This window comes from Nerophis ophidion, linkage group LG03 (genome assembly GCF_033978795.1).
Source record: "Nerophis ophidion isolate RoL-2023_Sa linkage group LG03, RoL_Noph_v1.0, whole genome shotgun sequence".
NCBI classification, from domain to species: domain Eukaryota; kingdom Metazoa; phylum Chordata; class Actinopteri; order Syngnathiformes; family Syngnathidae; genus Nerophis; species Nerophis ophidion.
The window spans coordinates 88,900,793-88,923,739 of NC_084613.1; the positions used below are offsets into that span (position 1 = coordinate 88,900,793).

Consider the following 22,947-nt stretch of genomic DNA (forward strand, 5'->3'; position numbering starts at 1 on the left):
CAAAAAAAATAAAAAAAATTAATCCATCCATCCATTTTCTACCGCTTGTCCCTTTATTGGGGTTGATTATTGAAAATGATGTATTGATTTAGAAAAATAACACGTCCCGATGATGATGATGAGGTCATAAATCAATATGACATGATCGGATTCCCGGGGTGACGATTCGATTCAATGTGTCATTTGGAAATGTTTTCCTTATGATAAATTGCTTAAAAACGTTTTTTTTAAGCATTGATTCTTGAAAAATAAAAAAGTAATTAAAATCGAGTTTTGAAAATTAAGTATTGATTTAGAATCTGGATTTTTTAAAAAGAATACATTTTTATGTGCCCTCCTACTGATCCATGAGTTTTGCGATGGGAGGATGGTCTGACTTTCCGGAGACCCGGACCAGAGTCCCTGCAGGGTCCAGACCCAAGTGACCAGCATGCCCCCGAACTGGGCCGACCTCCCCCAGAACTGCAGCTGGGCGGAGCGCCTCAACTCCACCTGGACTTTCCCCGACCCGCCGCCGCTCAACTACTACACCCTCCCCCTCCTGGGCGCCATCACGGCCACGTGCACGCTGCTGTTCGCGGTGGGCGTGGCCGGCAACGTGATGACCATCCTGGTGGTGGGCAGGTACCGGGACATGCGCACCACCACCAACCTCTACCTGTGCAGCATGGCCGTGTCCGACCTGCTTATCTTCCTCTGCATGCCGCTGGACCTCTACCGCATGTGGCGCTACCGACCTTGGCGCCTGGGGGATGCGCTGTGCAAGCTCTTCCAGTTCGTGTCCGAGTCCAGCACCTACTCCACCATCCTGAGCATCACCGCCCTCTCCGTGGAAAGGTACGTGGCCATCTGCTTCCCGCTGCGCGCCAAGGCCCTGGTGACCAAGCGGCGGGTGCGCGGCCTCATCCTCCTCCTGTGGATCGTGTCGCTAATGAGCGCCGGGCCCGTCTTCATCTTGGTGGGCGTGGAGCGGGACGAGGCGGACTTCCGTGTCAACAACACCCGAGTCCCGCTGGAGGACGACACCCGCGAGTGCAGAATGACGCACTACGCCGTGGAGTCGGGCCTGATGGGCGCCATGGTCTGGCTGAGCTCCGTCTTCTTCTTCGCGCCCGTCTTCTGTCTCACGGTTCTCTACAGCCTGATTGGACGCCGCCTGTGGCGCCGCCACAGGGAGACAAACATCGGCCCGCGGGGGACTCACAGGGACAGGAGCAACCGGCAGACCATCAAGATGCTGGGTAGGTTTGTGTTGCTCCTCAAAAACTAGCCTGGAACATAGATGATCTTTGACAAGCACTCTCTCGTGAAACAGTGTGATCGTTGCATATAACGGATCTGTGACTTGGTAGCAGGTTCTCAAAAACAGAAGCACAAATATGATCTCTCTTGAGTTTCTAGCAGTATAGTTTTTTTAAGAGAGGGTCTTTGAAAAGCTTTTTGTACAAGCATCCCTTTCACAAATAGGATCTTTGACTCTTGCTTCTTCTGCACTAGGTCCTCAAAAACACCAGTGATCTTTGCATATGAAGGATCTGTAACTAAGGTTTTGGTAGCAGCTTCTCAAAAACAGAAGCACAAATATGATCTCTCGTGTTTCTATCAGTATATTTTTTTTAATAGAGGATCTTTGAAAAGCTTTTAGTACAAGCATCCCTTTCACAAATATGATCTTTGACTCTTGCTTCTTCTGCATTAGGTCCTCAAAAACAGCGTGATCTTTGCATATAACAGTTCTGTAACTAAGGTTTTGGTAGCAGGTACTCAAAAACAGCAGAGCAAATATGATGTTGTTGTGTTTTTTGCAGTAGTTTCTGTCTTATAGAGGATCTTTGCCTTGCTTATTGTATGAGATCCTCAAAAGCAGCAGTGATCTTTGCATATATAGTATCTGTGACTAAGGTTTTGGTAGCAGGTACTCAAAAACAGCAGAGTAAATATGATCTTGTTGTGTTTTTTGCAGTAGTTTCTGTCTTACAGAGGATCTTTGACTTGCTTATTGTATGATGTCCTCAAAAACAGCAGTGATCTTTGCATGTAGAGAATGTGGGACTCAGGTTTTGGTAGCAGGTAACAAAAATGCAACGAGAATAGGGTCTTGTGTTTTAAAAGTTGTTTCCTTCTTACAGTGGATCTTTTAAGAGCTGGTCTAAAAAGGGGATCTCTTTAACGGCTAGAGTATACAAATGAGTTTTAAGATGGGACTTAAATGCTTCTACCGAGGTAGCATCTCTAAATGTTACCGGGACCCAATAGAAAACGCTCTATAGCCAGCAGACTTTTTTGGGGCTCTGGGAATCACTAATAAGTCGGAGTTCTTTGAAGGCAAATTTCTTGCCGGGACATATGGTACAATACAATCAGCAAGATAGGATGGAGCTTATCTTAGCTCTAATCTGGGCTAATGATTTGCAAATCCTTTTCAACTTATATTCAATTGACTAGACTGCAAAAACAACAAACTGAAAGTTCGAACTGAGAAACTTAATTTTTTTTGTCAAATAATCAAAGTAGATTGAAATGGCAGCAACACTTTGCAAAAAAGTTGTCACAGGGGCATTTTTACCAGTGTGTTACATGGCCTTTCCTTTTAACAACACTCTGTAAACGTTTGGGAACTGACAAGACCAATTTTTTAATGCTATCCAGGTGGAATTATTTCCCATTCTTGCTTGATGTACAGCTTAAGTTGTTCAACAGTCCGCAGTGTCCGTTGTGGTAATTTAGGCTTCATATTGCGCCACACATTTTCAATGGGAGACAAGTCTGGACTACAGGCAGGTCAGTCTAGTACCCGCACTTTTTTTTACTATGAAGCCACGCTGTTGTAACACGTGGCTTAGCATAGTCTTGCTGAAATAAGCAGGGGCGTCCATGATAACGTTGCTTGGATAACAACATATGTTGCTCCAAAAGCTGTATGTACCTTTCAGCATTAATGGTGCCTTCACAGATGTGTAAGTTACCCATGCCTTGGGCACTAATACACCCCCATACCATCACACATGTGTAAGTTACCCATGCCTTGGGCACTAATACACCCCCATACCATCACACATGTGTAAGTTACCCATGCCTTGGGCACTAATACACCCCCATACCATCACACATGTGTAAGTTACCCATGCCTTGGGCACTAATACACCCCCATACCATCACACATGCTGGCTTTTACACTTTGCGCCTATAACAATCCAGATGGTTCTTTTCCTCTTTAGTCCGGAAGACACGACATCCACAGTTTCCAAAAACAATTTGAAATGTGGACTCGTCAGACCACAGAACACTTTTCCACTTTGCATCAGTCCATCTTAGATGAGCTCGGGCCCAGCGAAGCCGGCGGCGTTTCTGGGTGTTGTCGATAAATGGCTTTGGCTTTGCATAGTAGAGTTTTAACTTGCACTTACAGATGTAGCAACCAACTGTAGTCACTGACAGTGGTTTTATGAAGTGTTCCTGAGCCCATCTGGTGACATCATTGACACACTGATGTCGGTTTTTGATGCAGTAACGCCTGAGGGATCTACGGCCACGGGCATTAAATGTGTGTTTTCAGCCTTGCTGCATACCTGCAGTGATTTCTCCAGATTCTCTGAACCTTTTGATGATATTATGATTATAAAATCCATAAATTCCTTGCAGTAGCTGGTTGAAAAATATAGTTTTTAAAATATTTGTGAATGACTGAGCATTTCATGGAAGCTGCTTTTATACCCAATCATGGCACCCACCTGTTCCCAATTAGCCAGTTCACCCATGGGATGTTCCAAATAAGTGTTTGATGAGCATTCCTCAACTTTCTCAGTCGTTTTTGCCACTTGTGCCAGCTTTTTTGAAACATGTTGCAGGCATCAAGTTCAAAATGAGCTAACATTTGCAAAAAAATTAAGTTTTCCAGTTCGGACGTTAAATAACTTGTCTTTGCAGTCTGTTCAATTGAATATAGGTTGATCAGGATTTGCCGATCATCCATCCATCCATCCATTTTCTGCCGCTTATTCCCATTCGGGGTCGCTGGCGCCTATCTCAGCTACAGTCGGGCGGAAGGCGGGGTACACCCTGGACAAGTCGCCCCCTCATCGCATGGCCAACACAGATAGACAGACAACATTCACACTCACATTCACACACTAGGGCCAATTTTTTTTTAGTGTTGCCAATCAACCTATCCCCAGGTGCATGTCTTTGGAGGTGGGAGGAAGCCGGAGTACCCGGAGGGAACCCACGCATTCACGGGGAGAACATGCAAACTCCACACAGAAAGATCCCGAGCCTGGATTTGAACCCAGGACTGCAGGACCTGCGTATTGTGAGGCAGACGCACTAACCCCTCTGCCACCGAGCCTGGATTTGAACCCAGGACTGCAGGACCTGCGTATTGTGAGGCAGACGCACTAACCCCTCTGCCACCGTGAAGCCCATTTGCAAATCATTGTATTCTTTTTTTTATTTACCATTTACACAACGTGCCAACCCCGAGTTCGGGATCTTTCTGTGTAGAGTTTGCATGTTCTCCCCGTGACTGCGTGGGTTCCCTCCGGGTACTCCGGCTTCCTCCCACCTCCAAAGACATGCACCTGGGGATAGGCCCTTCCCACCTCCCAAGACACACACTTGGGGCTAGGCCCTTCCCACCTCCAAAGACATGCACCTGGGGATAGGCCCCTCCCACCTCCAAAGACATGCACCTGGGGATAGGCCCCTCCCACCTCCAAAGACATGCACCTGGGGATAGGCCCCTCCCACCTCCAAAGACATGCACCTGGGGATAGGTTGATTGGCAACACTAAATGGTCCCTAGTGTGTGAATGTTGTCTGTCTATCTGTGTTGGCCCTGTAATGAGGTGGCGACTTGTTCAGGGTGTACCCGGCCTTCTGCCCGTTTGTAGCTGAGATAGGCACCAGCGCCCTCCACGACCCAAAAGGGGATAAGCGGTATAAAAAGGGATGGATGGATGTATGAAAAGAGCAGCATACCATACTTGATGTTTGTTCTACAACCAAAAGTATCCACTAATCTTCATCCTTTGCGTCCTCTTCTTCTTCTTCCAGTGGTGGTGGTGGCGGCATTTGTCCTGTGCTGGCTACCTTTCCACATGTGTCGCTACCTACAATTCCGCTCTTTGGACGCACCCTCTCCACTGCTGTCCGCCTTGTCCGAGCACTGCAGCTTGGTGTCGGTGGTCCTCTTCTACCTGAGCGCCGCCATCAACCCCATCCTCTACAACACCATGTCCTGGAAGTACCGGGGAGCAGCGGCTCGCCTCTTCGGCCTTGTTGACCACCAGCGGCCGCGGGCGCGTACAACCAGCACCTTGAAGGCTGACAGATGGACAGAGTCTACCATCAGTTTCTAAACTTCGGAAAAAAACTAATTTCAATTAACTTTTATTGTACATGATTTATTTCCTGGATGAGAAAAAAGCACAGTAGATTGTGTGTCTATGGTCTACACCAGGGGGGTTCCAACTTTTTTACACTGTCATGTATTTGGTCCTGGGAACCCGGAATGGTCTCAGTCCTCAAACACACAGTGAATAAAACACACTGGTCAATCCAAAGTTATATGTTGAGTAAGAAGGACCACCGAGACGGAATAGAAATATTACCAAGTTTTACTAAAGCTTTAGGAGAACAACCCTTACAATGCGCTAATAGCAGCATCAAGAAGCGGTCTGAAAATCAAACGGAAAGAGTCAGCTTATTTGGTACAAAAACTGCCCCTCCTGCCCAGAAAGAAATACAGCCTGGTTGTTCTAAAGCGGGGGTCGGCAACCCGCGGCTCTAGAGCCGCATGCTCTTTAGCTCCGCCCTAGTAGCTCTCTGTAGCTTTTTCAAAAATTTATGAAAAATGGAAAAAAATTAGGGAAAAAAAAAACATTTTTTGTTTTAATATGGTTTCTGCAGGAGGACAAACATGACACACACCTCACTAATTGATATAAAGCACACTGTTTGTACTTAACATGCTTCACTGATTCCAGTATTTGGCGAGCGCCGTTTTGTCCTACTAATTTTGGCGGTCCTTGATCCCACCGTAGTTTGTTTACATGTATAACTTTCTCCGACATTCTAAGATGTGTGTTATGCCACTTCTTTTTCGGTCTCATTTTTTCCACCAAACTTTTAACGCTGTGTGTGAATGCACAAAGGTGAGTTTTGTTGATGTTATTGACTCGTGTGGAGTGCTAATCAGACATATTTGGTCACTGCATGATAGCAAGCTAATCGATGCTAACATGCTGTTTTGGCTAGCTGTATATACATATTCCATCATTATGCCTCATTTGTTGGTATATATGAGCTCATTTGGTTTCCTTTAAGTAGTCTTAATTCAATTTATATCTCATGACACACTATCTGTATGTAATCCATCCCATCCATTTTCTACCGCTTGTCCCTTTTGGGGTATGTATATAATATGGCTTTCAATTTTTTGCGGCTCCAGACGGATTTGTTTTTGTATTTTAGGTCCAATATGGCACTTTCAACATTTTGGGTTGCCGAACCCTGTTCTAAAGGAATGGTCTCAGTCATAAAATATGGTTAAATAAGTCTATATGTTATTTTCTTTCAACGCATATATAATTCTTGATCAACTTCAAATCTATCAGTCAATGTCTTTTTTTTCTCTGCCTTTTTCGTCAAAGAAAACCCTATTCTTTTGTGGCAAAAACAAAAAATATGCAATATTTCCAAGTGGAATATTTGACGTGAAGTAATTGGAGCCCTAAAAAGGTCAACAATTCATAAAAACATAAATTTTGATTCATTTTTTTTTTTTAGCAATGACAAATTTATGAAAAAATAGCCTGCATGGCAGCTTTTTGTTATTAGAGTTGATAACGTTGCAACTTTTTATTGTTCACATTTCACCTATTTTCTCTTTTATTTCACATTAGTATTTTTAGAATTTCATAAAAGCGTAGGTTTAAACCAATTACCGTATGAAAAGAATGTTAAAAATAAAATACATCTTCATTACTGAGTCTATTAGCTGGACGTGAATAGATTGTTGGAATAGTCATATTTGTTCCAAAGGGACAAATGTTGGGAATATAAAGGAAATTTGTGTTGTCAATCCATCAACATTTTATGTGTAAAACAAATACAAGAAAAAGCGACTCACCTCCCCCCGCAGGTATTAGCTACAGTATATTGTCCCGATTGAAAAAATCTTTATTTTAAAAAGTAAACGAGACACAATGGATTTGTCTTCGTCTAGTATTTTTCAACATACAAGTTATTTCACGCTCGCCATGAGCCCGGCCGCTGATCCCGTCAGCATCGATTCCGTCAAATCAAGCTGCGTACGGACTGATTTATTGAACTGCATTGTGCTGAGCAGCCAGGACAAACGTCCATTTTCCTACGGCAAAATGACTTCCACTTCCTGTTCTATTGCTGTCATCACAATATGAATTGCGGTGGGATTGCAAAACTGTACAAGTTCAAGGATGTTTGTCCCGCCGTACTTTGTGTTGTCAACATGCTGTGAATTAAACGTCAGGAATGACATCATTTATTGAAGTGAACATCAATAAGTTTGCATTGACGATGTTGTTTATGTGAGCGTCTCTGGTGTACTTTGTGATTATGAATATTAGCAAACAACAATAAAGACATTGTTCAAAATGCAGCAATATTGTGACTGTAAAGGCAGAATTGTCCATGTATTGGATCTAGGTGGCGTGTTTATGCTGGCTGTAGCATGTACATATTCTACTTGCATTAAATGTGTTCTCTATGAATAATTATCAGCCTGCTTTTGTGGGAAAGATTAAAAAGATGTATACACGTTTCACTTGTTTGAAATTTGTTCAACTTGATATGTTTGATGTTTACAAGGCACGACAATACATTATATAAAATGTTCTTTTTTTCCCCACTGAGGCCTACACACTGATATTTTTCATTTTCATATTCAATGCTATATATATGTATATGAATAAAGTATGAGAACCTTGAAGAGGACCACAAATGTGGATAATGATCTTAGCGTCTTTAGTGGACAAAATGGAGCGAATTTTAGCGATATTACAGAGATGAAAGATGGCCGTTTTAGTAACGCTTTTAATGTGTGACTCAAAGGAGAGAGTTGGGTGGAAGATAACACCCAGATTCTTTACCGATTCGCCTTGTTTAATTGTTTGGTTGTCAAATGTTAGAGTTGTATTATTAAACAGAGGTCGGTGTCTAGCAGGACCGAAAATCAGCATCTCTGTTTTTTTGGCTTTGAGTTGCAAAAAGTTAGCGGACATCCATCCATCCATCCATCATCTTCCGCTTATCCGAGGTCGGGTCGCGGGGGCAGCAGCCTAAGCAGGGAAGCCCAGACTTCCCTATCTCCAGCCACTTCGTCTAGCTCTTCCAGGGGGATCCCGAGGCGTTCCCAGGCCAGCCGGGAGACAAAGTCTTCCCAACGTGTCCTGGGTCTTCCCCATGGCCTCCTACCAACTGGACGTGCCCTAAACACATCCCTAGGGAGGCGCTCGGGTGGCATCCTGACCAGATGCCCGAACCACCTCATCTGGCTCCTCTCGATGTGGAGGAGCAGCGGCTTTACGTTGAGCTCCTCCCGGATGGCAGAGCTTCACACCCTATCTCTAAGGGAGAGACCCGCCACCCGGCGGAGGAAACTCATTTCGGCCGCTTGTACCCGTGATCTTATCCTTTCGGTCATGACCCAAATCTCATGACCATAGGTGAGGATGGGAACGTAGATCGACCGGTAAATTAAGAGCTTTGCCTTCCGGCTCAGCTCCTTCTTCACCACAACGGATCGATACAACGTCCGCATTACTGAAGACGCCGCACCGATCCGCCTGTCGATCTAACGATCCACTCTTCTCCCACTCGTGAACAAGACTCCTAGGTACTTGAACTCCTCCACTTGGGGCAGGGTCTCCTCCCCAACCCGGAGATGGCACTCCATCCTTTTCCGGGCGAGAACCATGGACTCGGACTTGGAGGTGCTGATTCTCATTCCGGTCGCTTCACACTTGACTGCGAACCGATCCAGCGAGAGCTGAAGATCCCGGCCAGATGAAGCCATCAGGACTACATCATCTGCAAAAAGCAGAGACCTAATCCCGTGGCCACCAAACCGGATCCCCTCAACGCCTTGGCTGCGCCTCGAAATTCTGTCCATAAAAGTTATGAACAGAATCGGTGAAAAAGGACAGCCTTGGCGGAGTCCAACCCTCACTGGAAATGTGTCCGACTTACTGCCAGCAATGCGGACCAAGCTCTGACACTGATCATACAGGGAGCGGACTGCCACAATAAGACAGTCCGGTACCCCATACTCTCTGAGCACTCCCCACAGGACTTCCCGAGGGACACGGTCCAATGCCTTCTCCAAGTCCACAAAGCACATGTAGACTGGTTGGGCAAACTCCCATGCACCCTCAAAAACCCTGCCGAGAGTATAGAGCTGGTCCACAGTTCCACGACCAGGACGAAAACCACACTGTTCCTCCTGAATCCGAGGTTGGACTATCCGACGTAGCCTCCTCTCCAGTACACCTGAATAAACCTTACCGGGAAGGCTGAGGAGTGTGATCCCACGATAGTTGGAACACACCCTCCGGTCCCCCTTCTTAAAGAGAGGGACCACCACCCCGGTCTGCCAATCCAGAGGTACCGCCCCCGATGTCCACGCGATGCTGCAGAGACATCCATTGTTTAATTTCATTAAGACACGCCTCCAGCTGACTACAATCCGGCGTGTTGGTCAGCTTTAGGGGCATGTAGAGTTGGGTGTCATCAGCATAACAGTGAAAGCTAACACCGTATTTGCGTATGATGTCACCTAGCGGCAGCATGTAGATGCTGAAGAGTGCAGGCCCAAGGACCGAACCCTGGGGAACTCCACACGTTACCTTAACATAGTCCGAGGTCACATTGTTATGGGAGACACACTGCATCCTATCAGTAAGATAAGAGTTAAACCAAGACAGGGCTAAGTCTGACATACCAATTCGTGTTTTGATACGTTCTAATAAAATATTATGATCGACAGTATCGAAAGCAGCGCTAAGATCGAGGAGCAGCAACATAGATGACGCATCAGAATCCATCGTTAGCAATAGATCATTAGTTATTTTTGCGAGGGCTGTCTCCGTAGAGTGATTTGCCCTGAAACCGGATTGAAAGGTTTCACATAGATTGTTAGACGCTAAGTGTTCCTTTAGCTGCTCTGAAACAATTTTTTTGAGGATTTTCGAAATAAAGGGAAGGTGAGACACCGGTTGGTAGTTTACCATGAAGTCAGGATCGAGGTTAGGTCTTTTAAGGAGAGGATGAACAACCGCTTTTTTGAATGCTAGGGGAACAGTGTCCGAGGAAAGTGATAAGTATATATTTAGCACTGATGGACCTAATAATTGGAAAAAATATATATAAAAATAACTGAAAACTTGTTGAAAAATAAACAAGTGATTTAATTCTAAATTAAGATTTCTACACAGAGAAGTAATCATCAACTTAGAGTGCCCTCTTTGGGGATTGTAATAGAGATCCATCTGGATTCATCAACTTCCTTCTAAACATTTCTTCATAAAAAAATACATCTTTAACATCAATATTTATGGAACATGTCCACAAAAGATCTAGCTGTCAACACTGAATATTGCATTCCTTTTCACAGTTTATGAACTTATATTCATATTTTGTTGAAGTATTATTCAATAAATATATTTAAAGGATTTTTGAATTGTTGATATTTTTAGAATATTTTTTAAAAATCTCACGTACCCCTTGGTATACCATCAAGTACCCCCAGGGGTACACATACCCCCATTTGAGAACCACTGCTGTAGGAGACACTTGGCTGCAGTTCACTTACCACAGATTAGCCACAAGTGATCAGAAATGAACAAAAGAAAGTCTACCTTAAAGAAATGTCAGGTTTAAAGCCATGGCAAGTTGTTCTCCCGACAAGAAAAGACGACTTTTCGCCGTGAGAAGAGGCTTCATCCCTGCAGCAAATGCCTGCTGCTCACATCGTTCTGAGGTGGGTGGTGCTTCACCTCCGTGTTCAGATTACGGCTAAGGTGCAGTGATAACATAACAGTTAGATTGTCACTGTGACGGATTTAGTACAAAACACAAAACCAATAAAGTTAGCACGTTGTGTAATTCGTAAATAAAAAGAGAATACAATGATTGAAAAATCCTTTTCAACTTATTTTCAATTGAATGGACTGCAAAGACAAGACATGTTATGCTCAAATTTAGAAATTTATTTTTTTTGCAAATAATCAATAACTTAGAATTTAATGGCAGGAACACATTGCAAAAAAGTTGTTACAGGGGCATTTTTACCACTGTGTTACATGGCCTTTCCTTTTAACAACACTTGGTAAACTTTTTGAAACAGAGTAGACACATTTTTGAAGTTTTTCAGGTACAATTATTTCCCATTCTTGCTTGATGTACAGCTTAAGTTGTTCAACAGTCTCCGTTGTTGTTTTTTACTCTACACAATGCGCCACACATTTTCATTGGGACACAGGTCTGGACTATCGTTTACATACGAAATGTCCATTTCCATTTATTACAAGTAATAAGAAAAGGTAAATGCCTGACTTACCTATCAAGGAGGATATAAGCAAGTTTTGGCGTCAGATGAAAAAATCTTCTCCGCTTTCAATCGTCTCCATCTTTCGAAGGCATCACCGATACAAATCCCTGTTTTGTTCCTGGCTTTGTCATGAATAAATTGAGAATGGTAATGACACCTTATAGATTTACCAAAATCTGACATGTTTAGTAACTTTACCAGTGGCAGTAGCCAGACGAAGAGTTCGATGTGTAACTGGCGACCTGGATGTAACACACTCACTGACTTTTTAATTGGTCAAACGGTAGAGGGCGGGGCATCAAAATGAAAACAATTACAAGATTTCATGGCTGTAAATCTAATATTGAAATGAGCATATCCCAGCTGAATTACTGTTATCAGTTATAGAGGTATTGGAAACGGACATTATTTATTAATGCATTTTGACATATGAGGGCCATTTAATGATGACTTGACATTAAATTATTACATACGGCACCTTTAAACACAGGATTTTCTTCATGGCTGAATAGCGCAGCCCTGTAAGATCAATCAATCAATGTTTACTTGTATAGCCCTAAATCACAAGTGTCTCAAATGGCTGCGTAAGATGTGAGGCTGCAACGCCTGCATTTTGTACCTTTAGCGATTTGGCTGCAGCCAACAACACGGGAATAAATGGCGTTAACATTTGGTGATTGATTGATACATTTATTAGTAGATTGCACAGTACAGTACATGTTCTGTACAATTGACCACTAAATGGTAACACCCCAATAAGTTTTTCAACTTCTTTAAGTCGGGGTCCACGTTAATCAATTCATGGTACAAATATATACTATCAGCATAATACAGTCATCACACAGGTTAATCATCATAGTATATACATTGAATTATTTACATTATTTATAATCCGGGGAGATGGGATGTGAATGGGGGAGGGTATTAGTAAATGGTTGAAGTTGCCTAGAGGTGTTGTTTTAGAGCGCTTTTGAAGGAGGATAGAGATGCACTTACTTTTCCACCTGTTGGGAGTGCATTCCACATTGATGTGGCATAGAAAGAGAATTGAGTTAAGACCTTTGTTAGATGGGAATCTGGGTTTAACGTGGTTTGTGGAGCTCCCCCTGGTGTTGTGGTTATGGCGCTCATTTACGTTAAGGAAGTAGTTTGACATGTACTGATACCATGATACCAATATTGTGTAAATTATTTTACAACTGTTTACTCTTTTATTCCACTTGTTTATGTTGTCTTGTAATAGTGTCTGTCATGATGGATTATTATGCTGCAAGGCAAGCAGCCCATATTAATACTGCTTGGACTTATCCTTGATCCTTCTATTTGATTCTGCCTCATTTAATAGGGGACAAGCCAGCCAACAAACACCAATATATTTTATATCGTTGGAAAGGTCTTGATGGTGGTTAAAGGGGTACTTAATTTTTGGAACATTTCGTGGTATGTCAACATTATAACATTTTATGCTATCAATTTAGCTAAATGTGTTTGTTTAAACGGGAAAGCCAAGGCATTTACAAAATCGGGGCCACCATAGCAGTATGCTAACTTCACCTACCGGTATTTTAGCAGGCTCAAGTTTTATGCTAACATTTTACTGAAGGTTACTCATTTAAACTTAAAAATCATTGGTTTTGCTACTTGGCACCATTTTAAAAGTATGCTAACTTTTCACATGTTATCATTAGCATGCTAACGTTTTATGCAGGTATTTTAGCCAGCTATATACATTTTAACCTAAAATCAGGGATTTTGATAATTGGGTGTTATTTTTCCTACGTTATCATGCTAGCATTTTGGCTAATTTTGATCTTTCAAACCAAAAAATAATTGATTTTGAAACTTGTTTCCATTGTAACAAGGTGACAATAATATGCTCATGTTTTTTGTTTTCCATTTAGATTCAATCAACCCTGGGCCAGAGGTTCACAGCACAGAGAGCACAGGAATCAACATTTACGTAGAAATGTTCTAGTTTATATTTTAAATGCTATTAACTTCTGCATGACCTCTTGCGTTAGCAGCTTTCAATACCAAAATAAGCATTTTTGTTCAGTCTCATGTCAGAAAAAACCCATTGACATCTGAATCACGATTCCTATTTATTAGATTCTGAATGGATTCAAATATTTCAAGAATTAATCAATAAAATATATTTTTTAGGCCATCTCTGCACTCACTAGCTGTTAGTGTAAGTACTTTAGTAACCTGTTGGAAAAAGTTTCATTGTCATTTATACATAATAAATTGTGAGAATCGGTGTGAATAAAAAATCTTGTTGAATCCCAAATCAAACTAATCGTCATCGCAAAAATCAGAATCTAATAAAATGGTGGGTTTGTTATACAATACACATTCTCCTGAAAGTTGTCAAAACAATACACACAAACACCAATAATCAATGTCAGAAAAAAATTAAACATTTATTGGGCATAAATATATTATATATACGCTACAGATACAGTTACGTCTTACATACATAGGGTAGTATTTGCAAAAACAAATCTATACATTAAAATTGATATGGCAGTTTCTTTTATATAATGCATAAGAAATTGTCTAACATTTACAATACAAGAAGAAATGTATGACTTTTTATTTTTTCCAAACTCTTTCTCAAATTTGTAGACCATGACAATCTTGGAATGTTCACTTCTTAAAATTGTGAGGTACAAATATATTTTTCGCTTAAAAAAATAGTTAAATACCTGTGTGTGTGTGTGTGGGTGTTTTTGTGTCACATTGCGGCCCGTTTCTCAGTTGGAAAAAATCTCTACTCGCTGTAAAAAACGTACAAAGCCTAACAAAAAAAAAAAAAAAGTAAAGAGGAATACAACTCAAGTGAGAAGGCACAAATATTAGTGTGTTGCTTCACAGGCCTAATAAATGTCTCAAATTTGCAGAACGTAAAAGTTGGAAGGGGTTAAGTCAACAATAATTGAACGATATTTGAAAAAAACATAAAAGGGAGTAACAAATAAAAGGGGACACTTCATCACCTGTGCATCACTACGCAACACCTGTGCGAAGATGGCTATCCCACCATGTCAAAATCTCCCCAAACTAGTCCCGATCTTTTGTGTTGCAAAATGTTTTCGTGTATTGTAATTTGTATTAATAATGTTTTAGTTTTTATGTTAACGTGTGATGAACATATTTTTCATAGCCACCCAAAACTTAGTCAAAATGTCCCCAAACTAGTCCCAATTCTTTGTGCTATAAACCTTGTTCCATTATTATAGTTTTTTCTTATTTACACAAAGTTTATAGTGTTAATACTCAGAACCCCACTTTGTCAAAATAAACTCAGACTTGTCTCTATTATTTATGCTGCAAATAGTTTTTTGTGTATATATTGTTTTTGTTAACATTATTATACATAGCAGAGCCCCACCTTCTCAAAAGCTCCCTAAACCAGTCCCAATTCTTTGTGCTGCAAAATGTTTTTGTCCTCTATGTTAAAGTCTGATGGTTTTTATGTCAACATTCTATGATTTGTAACCAGACCCTAAACCTTGTCAAAAGCTCCCCCAACTTGTCCCAATCGTTTGTGCTGCACAATGTTTTTGTCTATCACAGGTTTGTTATTTACATGTTGTGTATTTTATGTTAACACGTTTTTATTATAACTACCCCCCCAACGAAGTCAAAATCTCCCCAAACGTGTCCCATTTGTTAATGCAGCATTATTTTTTTTGGTCTGTTATAGTTTTAATGACATTATATTGTGCTGGATCTGAATCACAATTTGTTGTCAAAATTGGATCTGGAAATGATCATTCACACGTTCATTTCGTCTCGGCTTGACTATTGCAATTGTCTTTTATACTCTCTTCAAAAAGTCAACGCTGAAGAGACTTCAGACGGTCCAAAACGCGGCTTCCAGACTTTTGACCGGTGCACCCAGAACAGTACATATCCCCCCCGTTTTATCCTGTCTTTAATTTGCTTCCAGTTAAATTCCACATTGAGTTTAAAATTTTAGTCCTGACATTCCCCGCGTTACATGTTGGGGTCCTTCAGTACATCACTGATTTGTTATGCCCCTACTCTTCAGGGTCTTCTAAAGATCCCAAAACTAAAACCCGCATAGACACGGCATTCCAGGCTATAACTCCCAGACTCTGGAACAACTAGCACCAGTCCCTCCGTGATCTTAATAATACATTGTCATGAATGTATTGTACCGTATGTCCCGGCAAGAAATCTGCGTTCGGTGGCCACGGACGAAGCGCTGGCTGACCAAAGTCGGGACCCGGGGTGCACCGCTCGCCTGTGCATCGGTTGGGGACGTCTTTGAGCTGCTGACCTGTCTCCACTCAGGATGCTCTCCTACTGGACCCACTATGGACTGGACTCTCACTATTATGTTAGATCCACTATGGACCGCACTCTCACACTATTATGTTAGATCCACTATGGACTGGACTCTCAAAATATTATGTTGGATCCACTATGGACTGGACTCACACAATATTATGCTCGATCTACTTGACGTCCATTGCACCGCTTGCCCAAAGGAGGATGGGGGGGCTTATGTCCCTTGGGGCGGTATAGCTCGGTTGGTAGAGTGGCCGTGCCAGCAACTTGAGGGTTGCAGGTTCGATTCCCGCTTCCGCCATCCTAGTCACTACCATTGTGTCCTTGGGCAAGACACTTTACCCACGTGCTCCCAGTGCCACCCACACTGCTTTAAATGGAACTTAGATATTGGGTTTCACTATGTAAAGCGCTTTGTGTCACTAGAGAAAAGCGCTATATAAATATAATTCACTTCACTTCACTACATCTGTAGTCCTCTCAAAGGTTTCTCATTGTCCCATTTGGTTGAGTTTTTCCTTGCCCTGATGTGGGCTCTGAGCCCAGGATGTCGTTGTGGCATGTGCAGCCCTGAGAGACACTTATTTTGGCCTCTATAAATAACATTGATTGACTTACTGTGTTGAAACTTTTAAACATTAGAAAACTTCTTTTTAGTAAAGCTTTTAGGTAATGCACCTTTTAGCTATCATTTTTAATCCACATTGTATTCTATGACATTGCCCCTGTTGTTTTGAATTGAATTGTTGTTTTACTTCACCTACGTTTTGTACAGCGTTTTCTGATTTTATCTGTGAAAACAAACTTTACTTACAACAAGACGTTAGTGAGAAAAACTATCAAAGTGAGACAAAAAAAAATGCATCAGAGTTGGGAAGATTTTGGACATAGTGGAGACCTCTTCACACAGGCCTAGGTACAGGTGGCGGGACAGATTGCACATGCGCAGTGCCCTCGCCGCCGTGACCGCTACTTCCGCCCTATCCTTAATGGCGCTGCGATGAAATTGTGGCGGGACGGATCGCACATGCGCAGTCACCTCGCCGCCATGAACGCTACTTCCGCCCCCTGCGATCCAAAAAGAAATGTAACAGACTGGCAGTAAGTAGTGTTTTATCTCTTGTGTTGTTTGCTTGCCAGCACAACTTGATCAAAGATATCAATGACTGCTAGCTCGCTGGCTAACACCCCCCCCCCGCTAGCTAATGTTCGACAATATAAAAGTGCTTCGACTCGGTTAGTAATAATGTATTTACCTATAGCTCTATAGATATCTCTGCAAATCGTCTCTTAACAAAACAAATACTGAATACAAAGAGAAACTGTACTCACTATGCCAGCTCAATAACTTGTCGATTAAAAATCCAACGTCCGCCATGTTGATTGTTTTCAGCCTTTTTTCCCCCGCTCTACAGTGTGACGTCACTTCCGGTACGTGACTATTATTCCTCCCCTCTCTAGGAGGCAACACGTCTGGAAAATGGCACATTTTGCTTTCCCACCCCTGCCCAAAAAATAAAACAATATGAAAAGAAGCATAATCACAGATCAAGTTAAATTTTTTTTGTCATTTTCAGGGAGTAATAGTAACAATAGTAATAAACATGATAATAATAATGCTGTTGTGTTACAGAAGAATATCACAGAACTTGGTCAAAACATTGAGTGAAGCCTGCCTGCTTGCACTTTGGCTAAAGTAAAAAAATCTGAAACTTCATTCAAATATGACAACAACAAAAAAAGAAAAAGGCCAAAGTTACATGGACATTTCTTGCTACATGTCTTTTCTAGATGTTACTACTTGGCTGAGCGTGGCCCAAACAAAGAGATGAAAATAAAACAAAACAGTACATATGTATTTGGTTACATGTTTATAAACTGCAGAATCCCAAACAACTGTAAGAGAAATACTTATAAAGGACTGCCGAGAAAAGGAATGCTGGCCTTAAATCATTCACGTAAAAAACATGCTACAAGGAGAAAAAAATTAGTATATAACTACACTTGTCTCTTTTAAACAATAAATAAATGAAGATTGCACTGTAATTGGCATGTAAAGCACTGTATGCAAATATATAGTATAAATAAAAATAAAACAAACCCTACCAAGAAGCTAATTTTCCCATCGACTTTGGCAAAAAAAAAAAAAAAAAGAAGTGAGCTACTTGCAAAAAGGCACGGCGGGTACGACGCGAAAGCGGAAGACGAGGAGGATGGTCCGCCTCCTACGCCAACCCCCCCCCCCCCCCTCTTCTTCTAAGGCCTTTTCCCTGAGGTACGTTACAGGCCTCAAAGACACTACAACAGTGGTACCTCGGTTTTCGTACATGGAAAAATAGTCCCGTTGTGCCTTTTTTTTAACGGCAAAATAATCTACCGTGGAGGGGCCAAACAAAGTTGTGACTACAAACACTTTGATACATACACACTATCTTAGCTGTCAATGGAAAGTGATGTCCAATGAATGTCATTTATGTGTATTTCTATAATTATTCTCTATATTTTGGGGAGTTTGGAACAAATTGCTTGCATTTACATGTTTCTTATATAATTCGGTTGTGGTCATAACGGATTATTTATCGAAAAACAAGGTACCACTATTTCATACGGGTCAGGGCGACCTCTTTGGATGAGTATGGCGGGTCGGGGTCGGGGGTACCTTGGAGTTGACGTGTTTTTTTGTTTTGTTTGGGCAGAATGTTTGGTTAGCGACTATTATCCCCTGATGACTTACCCATAGAGCACCTTTAAAAAGAGGGAATGGATTGATAATGAAGTGTAGCGAGGTGGGAGTCGTTAAAAATATGGATTTATATATGGAAGAGTCCAGTTTAATGCCCCGACTGTTAGCGTCTGCAAAAAATTAAAAATAAAAAGGGAGGGGGGGGGTCCCGGAACATGTTGTACGCTCTGTACCGTCCACTGCATTCAGCTATTTGTTAAAAAATATTGTGTATATATATATATATTTATTTCATATAGATCTATTTATATTAGATTACTGCTTGTTCATACTCAGAATGATACAAACAAAAAAAGTAAAGAGAAAAAAACGTCACAGGATAGCAGCATCTTAGATCACACTTGGATTGCATTACTTTGGCGAGCGTAGAGTGTGTGTGTGTGTGCGAGTGTGTGTGCATGCGAGTGTGTGTGCGAGTGCGTGTGTGCGTGTGTGTGTGTGTGTGTGTGTGGACAAATCCAGTAAGCGCAGCTAAAGCTTTTGAGTGAGCCTACTTGAGAATATGTCTGAGCGGACTGCAGCAAACAAAAACAAAAAAAGGAAATGAAAAAGAAAGGAAATGGAATATTTGTTTTTTCAAAATAAAAGAGCGCTGGATGTTTTAAGTCTTGATTACCAGCGTGAGGAAGCCGACTACACAAACAGCGTCTCAAGTGTGTTGATTTAAAAACAATAAAAAAAAGAAAAGGTTTCAGGCGGATTTGGTTTCTCTTTCTATCCTGTAAGCAAAATAAAAAAAATTAAAAAGCTTCCCTCACTTCATGAAGAAGTACTGCAGCAAGCAGGCGATGAGGATGGACAGGACGCCGAAGACGCACACGATCAGCGTGGCGAAGCGCTCGTCACTCGACATCAGGCCCGAGGCTTTGCCGGCGCCGTCGACGGGGCAGGGCTCGCCCGCCGCCGCCGCAACCCCCGCCGCCTCCTGGCGCCGCAGCGTAAACAAGGAGGAGGGGCTGAGCGGGCCGCACAGTTCCTGGCACGTGTCCTGGCAGAGGCGGCAGGCACCCACGCGGAAGCGGTAGTCCGTGTTCACCTGGAGGCCCGTGACCTGGAACACGCCCTCCTCGCCTTTAAACACCTGGCGGGACACACACACACACCCAAATGTTCACTGCTATGCTGGAATTATAACTAATATTGATACTGTTGTTGATAATAGTCACTACTTTTGGTTTGTTATGTGTGGTGTTTGTGTCTCCTCTCAATTGCTCTGTTTATTGCTGTATATACCATTTTTTTCGGATTATAAGTCGCTCCAAAGTATAAATCGCACCGGCCAAAAATGCAAAATAAAGAAGAAAAAAAAACATATATAAGTCGCACTGAAGTATAAGTCGCATTTTTGGGGGAAATGTATTTGATAAAAGCCAACAGCAAGAATAGACATTTGAAAGGCAATTTAAAGTAAATAAAGAATAGTGAAGAACAGGCTGAATAAGTGTAGGTTATATGAGGCATAAATAAGCAACTGCTATGTTAACCTAACATATTATGGTAAGAGTCATTCAAATAACTATAACATATAGAACATGCTATACCTTTACCAAACTATCTCTCACTCCTAATCCATAAATCTTCTTCCTGGATGTGGCTTCTAAACAACTCTGCCAACTCCAAAGGTATTTCTGCTGCATATTTCACTACATCCAGCTTGTCATCTGCACTACATGATCTCCTTTTCAACGCCATTTTTCTTCTCACTTTTTATAAGTTATCGCCAACCATGAAATGATCCATTTTAATAGCCTAAGGCAGTAGAATATAACATAGAGCAGTTAAAATTCCATGACCCACGATGCACTTCTGCCATGACCCTCCCCCGCCCAATTCTTATTGGTTGAGGTGTGTGTGACGATTGCTGACATTTGCTTGGTTTCATTTCGGGAGGTGCTGGGGTCTATCTCAGCTGCATTCGGGCGGAAGTAAACTCAACCAAACTAAATACTAACAGTAATGATGACCCCGACAATTTGTGTGTGTTTACCTGTTTGTATTCTGAGTCTCGTCCCACCAACACTTGGAGAACGTAGCTGACAGGGTCGCCTCTCATTGGTTGGATGGTTTCCCATGTGATCTCGCACAGGTTCCCCTCCAGCTGCTGCACTCTGGGAGCTGTCAGGCAACCACATTCAAATTAGGGCCAATCAAAATATTACGTCGCCGTTTATCACTTTTTGCAGTAGATTTTCTAAAATACTAAAAATGTCAAAAAATGTATGGTAAATTGCAATAATTTCACCTCAAAATGGAATCGGGATAGAAAACCAGTATTGCTGGTGTTTTTGGTTAAAAAAAAGAGGCAGCTCAATTGCCAGAATTTTACTGTAAAATTGACATTTGTTTTTTTACTGTAAATAAAAAACTGCAATTTTGTGAGTCACACATCAAAAGTTTTACTAAAACGGCCGTCTTTCATCTCCGTAATATCGCTAAAATTCCTTCCATTTTGTCCATTAGTGACTAGACATTGGTTGGTTACTAGACTTGAATACATTGACTAGTTACTAACTTGACAAGAACAACAAAGTTTGATCATATTACGCCTATACTGTGTATACCTTTATATACAGGTGCTGGTCATATTATTAGAATATCATGAAAAAGTTGATTTATTTCATTAATTCCATTTAGAAAGTCAAACTTGTAGAATGTATACATTCATTCCAAACAGACTGATACATTTCAAGTGTTCTTTGCCAAAAAGGAGATGATTATAGCTGACAACCAATGAAAACCCTAAATTCAACATCTCAGAAAATTAGAATATGGTGAAAAGGTCAGATATTGAAGACACCTGGTGCCACACTCTAATTAGCTAACTCACTCAAAACACCTGGAAAAGCCTTTAAATGGTCTCTCATTTTGATTCTGTATGACACACAATCATGGGGAAGACTGCTGACTTGACAACTGTCCAAAAGATGACCATTGATACTTTAAAGAAGGAGGCCAAGACACAAAAGGTCATTGCCAAAGAGGTTGGATGTTCCCAGAGCTCTGTGTCCAAGCACATTAATAGAGAGGCCAAGGGAAGACAAAGATGTGCTAGAAAAAAGTGTACAAGCAAGAGGGATAACCGCGCCCTGGAGAGGATTGTCAAACAAAACCCATTCAAAAATGTGGGGGAGATCCACAAAGAGTGGACTGCAGCTTGAGTCAGTGCTTCAAGAACCACCACGCACCGACGTATGCAAGATATGGGCTTCAGCTGTCGCATTCCTTGTGTAAAGCCACTCTTGAATAAGAGACAACGTCAAAAGCGTCTCGCCTGGGCTCAAGGCAAAAAGGACTGGACTGCTGCTGAGTGGTCCAAAGTTATGTTTTCAGATGAAAGTACATTTTGTATCTCCTTTGGAAATCAAGGTCCCAGAGTCTGGAGGAAGACAGGAGAGGCACAGAATCCACGTTGCCTGAAGTCCAGTGTCTAAGGTCCACAATGGGTAATGGTCTGGGGTGCCATGTCATCTGCTGGTGTTGGTCCACTGGGTTTCCTGAGGTCTAGGGTCAATGCAGCAGTCTACCAGGAAGTTTTATGCTGCCTGCTGCCGACCAATTTTATGGAGGTGAAGATTTCATTTTCCAACATGACTTGGCACCTGCACACAGTGCCAAATCTACCAGTACCTGCTTTAAGGACCATGGTATCCCTGTTCTTGATTGGCCTGCAAACTCACCTGACCTTAACCCCATAGAAAAGCTATGTGGTATTGTGAAGCGGAAGATGCCAGATGCCAGAGCCAACAATGCTGAAGAGCTGAAGGCCACTATTAAAGCAAGCTGGGCTCTCATAACACCTGAGGGTGCAACAGACTGCTGGACTCCATGTATTGCTGCAGCAATTCAGGCAAAAGGAACTGCAACTAAGTATTGATTGCCGTACATGCTGAAACTTTCCATCTTCATACTTTTCAGTCGGCCCACATTTCTAAAAATGATTTTTTGGTACTAGTCGTAACTAATATTCTCATTTTCTGAGATACTGAATTTGGGATTTTCAGTAATTGTCAGTACTAATCATCAAAATTTAAAGAAATAAACATTTCAAATATATCACTATGTGTGTAATGAAGTGATATAATATGTATGTTTCACCTTCTGAATATAATTACTGAAATAAATCAACTTTTTCATGATATTCTAATAATATGAACAGCACCTATATATATATATACATATATATATACATACATGTATATATATATATATATATATATATATATATATATACATATATATATACATATATATATATACATATATACATATACATATATTATATATATATATATATATA

The 22,947-nt window shown here is 41.5% G+C and overlaps 2 protein-coding genes across 2 annotated transcripts in view; one reads left to right on the forward strand and one right to left on the reverse strand.

Moving 5' to 3' along the window:
* The first annotated feature begins 307 nt into the window (after window positions 1-307).
* ghsra (growth hormone secretagogue receptor a) lies at window positions 308-7,735 on the forward strand. Its single transcript, XM_061896352.1, has 2 exons — window positions 308-1,241; window positions 5,053-7,735. Exons 1-2 carry the CDS (start codon window positions 431-433, stop codon window positions 5,355-5,357), a joined length of 1,116 nt encoding a protein of 371 aa, XP_061752336.1. The 5' UTR covers window positions 308-430; the 3' UTR covers window positions 5,358-7,735.
* Window positions 7,736-17,872: 10,137 nt separating this feature from the next.
* Window positions 17,873-22,947, reverse strand: part of fndc3ba (fibronectin type III domain containing 3Ba) — a 76,489-nt gene continuing 71,414 nt past the window's right edge. The window contains exons 22-23 of the mRNA XM_061896353.1: window positions 20,638-20,765; window positions 17,873-19,731 (exon numbers count right to left, since the gene is read on the reverse strand). Of these exons, the coding sequence (XP_061752337.1) occupies window positions 19,405-19,731; window positions 20,638-20,765 (455 nt within the window). The 3' untranslated portion in view covers window positions 17,873-19,404. The remainder of the gene's footprint in view (window positions 19,732-20,637; window positions 20,766-22,947) is intronic.

Excerpts from the sequence above, each read along its gene's own strand:
- ghsra (XM_061896352.1), top strand. The coding sequence starts at position 431 with ATGCCCCCGAACTGGGCCGACCTCCCCCAGAACTGCAGCTGGGCGGAG. Across the intron at positions 1,242-5,052 it reads GCAGACCATCAAGATGCTGG|TGGTGGTGGTGGCGGCATTT; the intron begins GTAGGTTTGTGT and ends TTCTTCTTCCAG.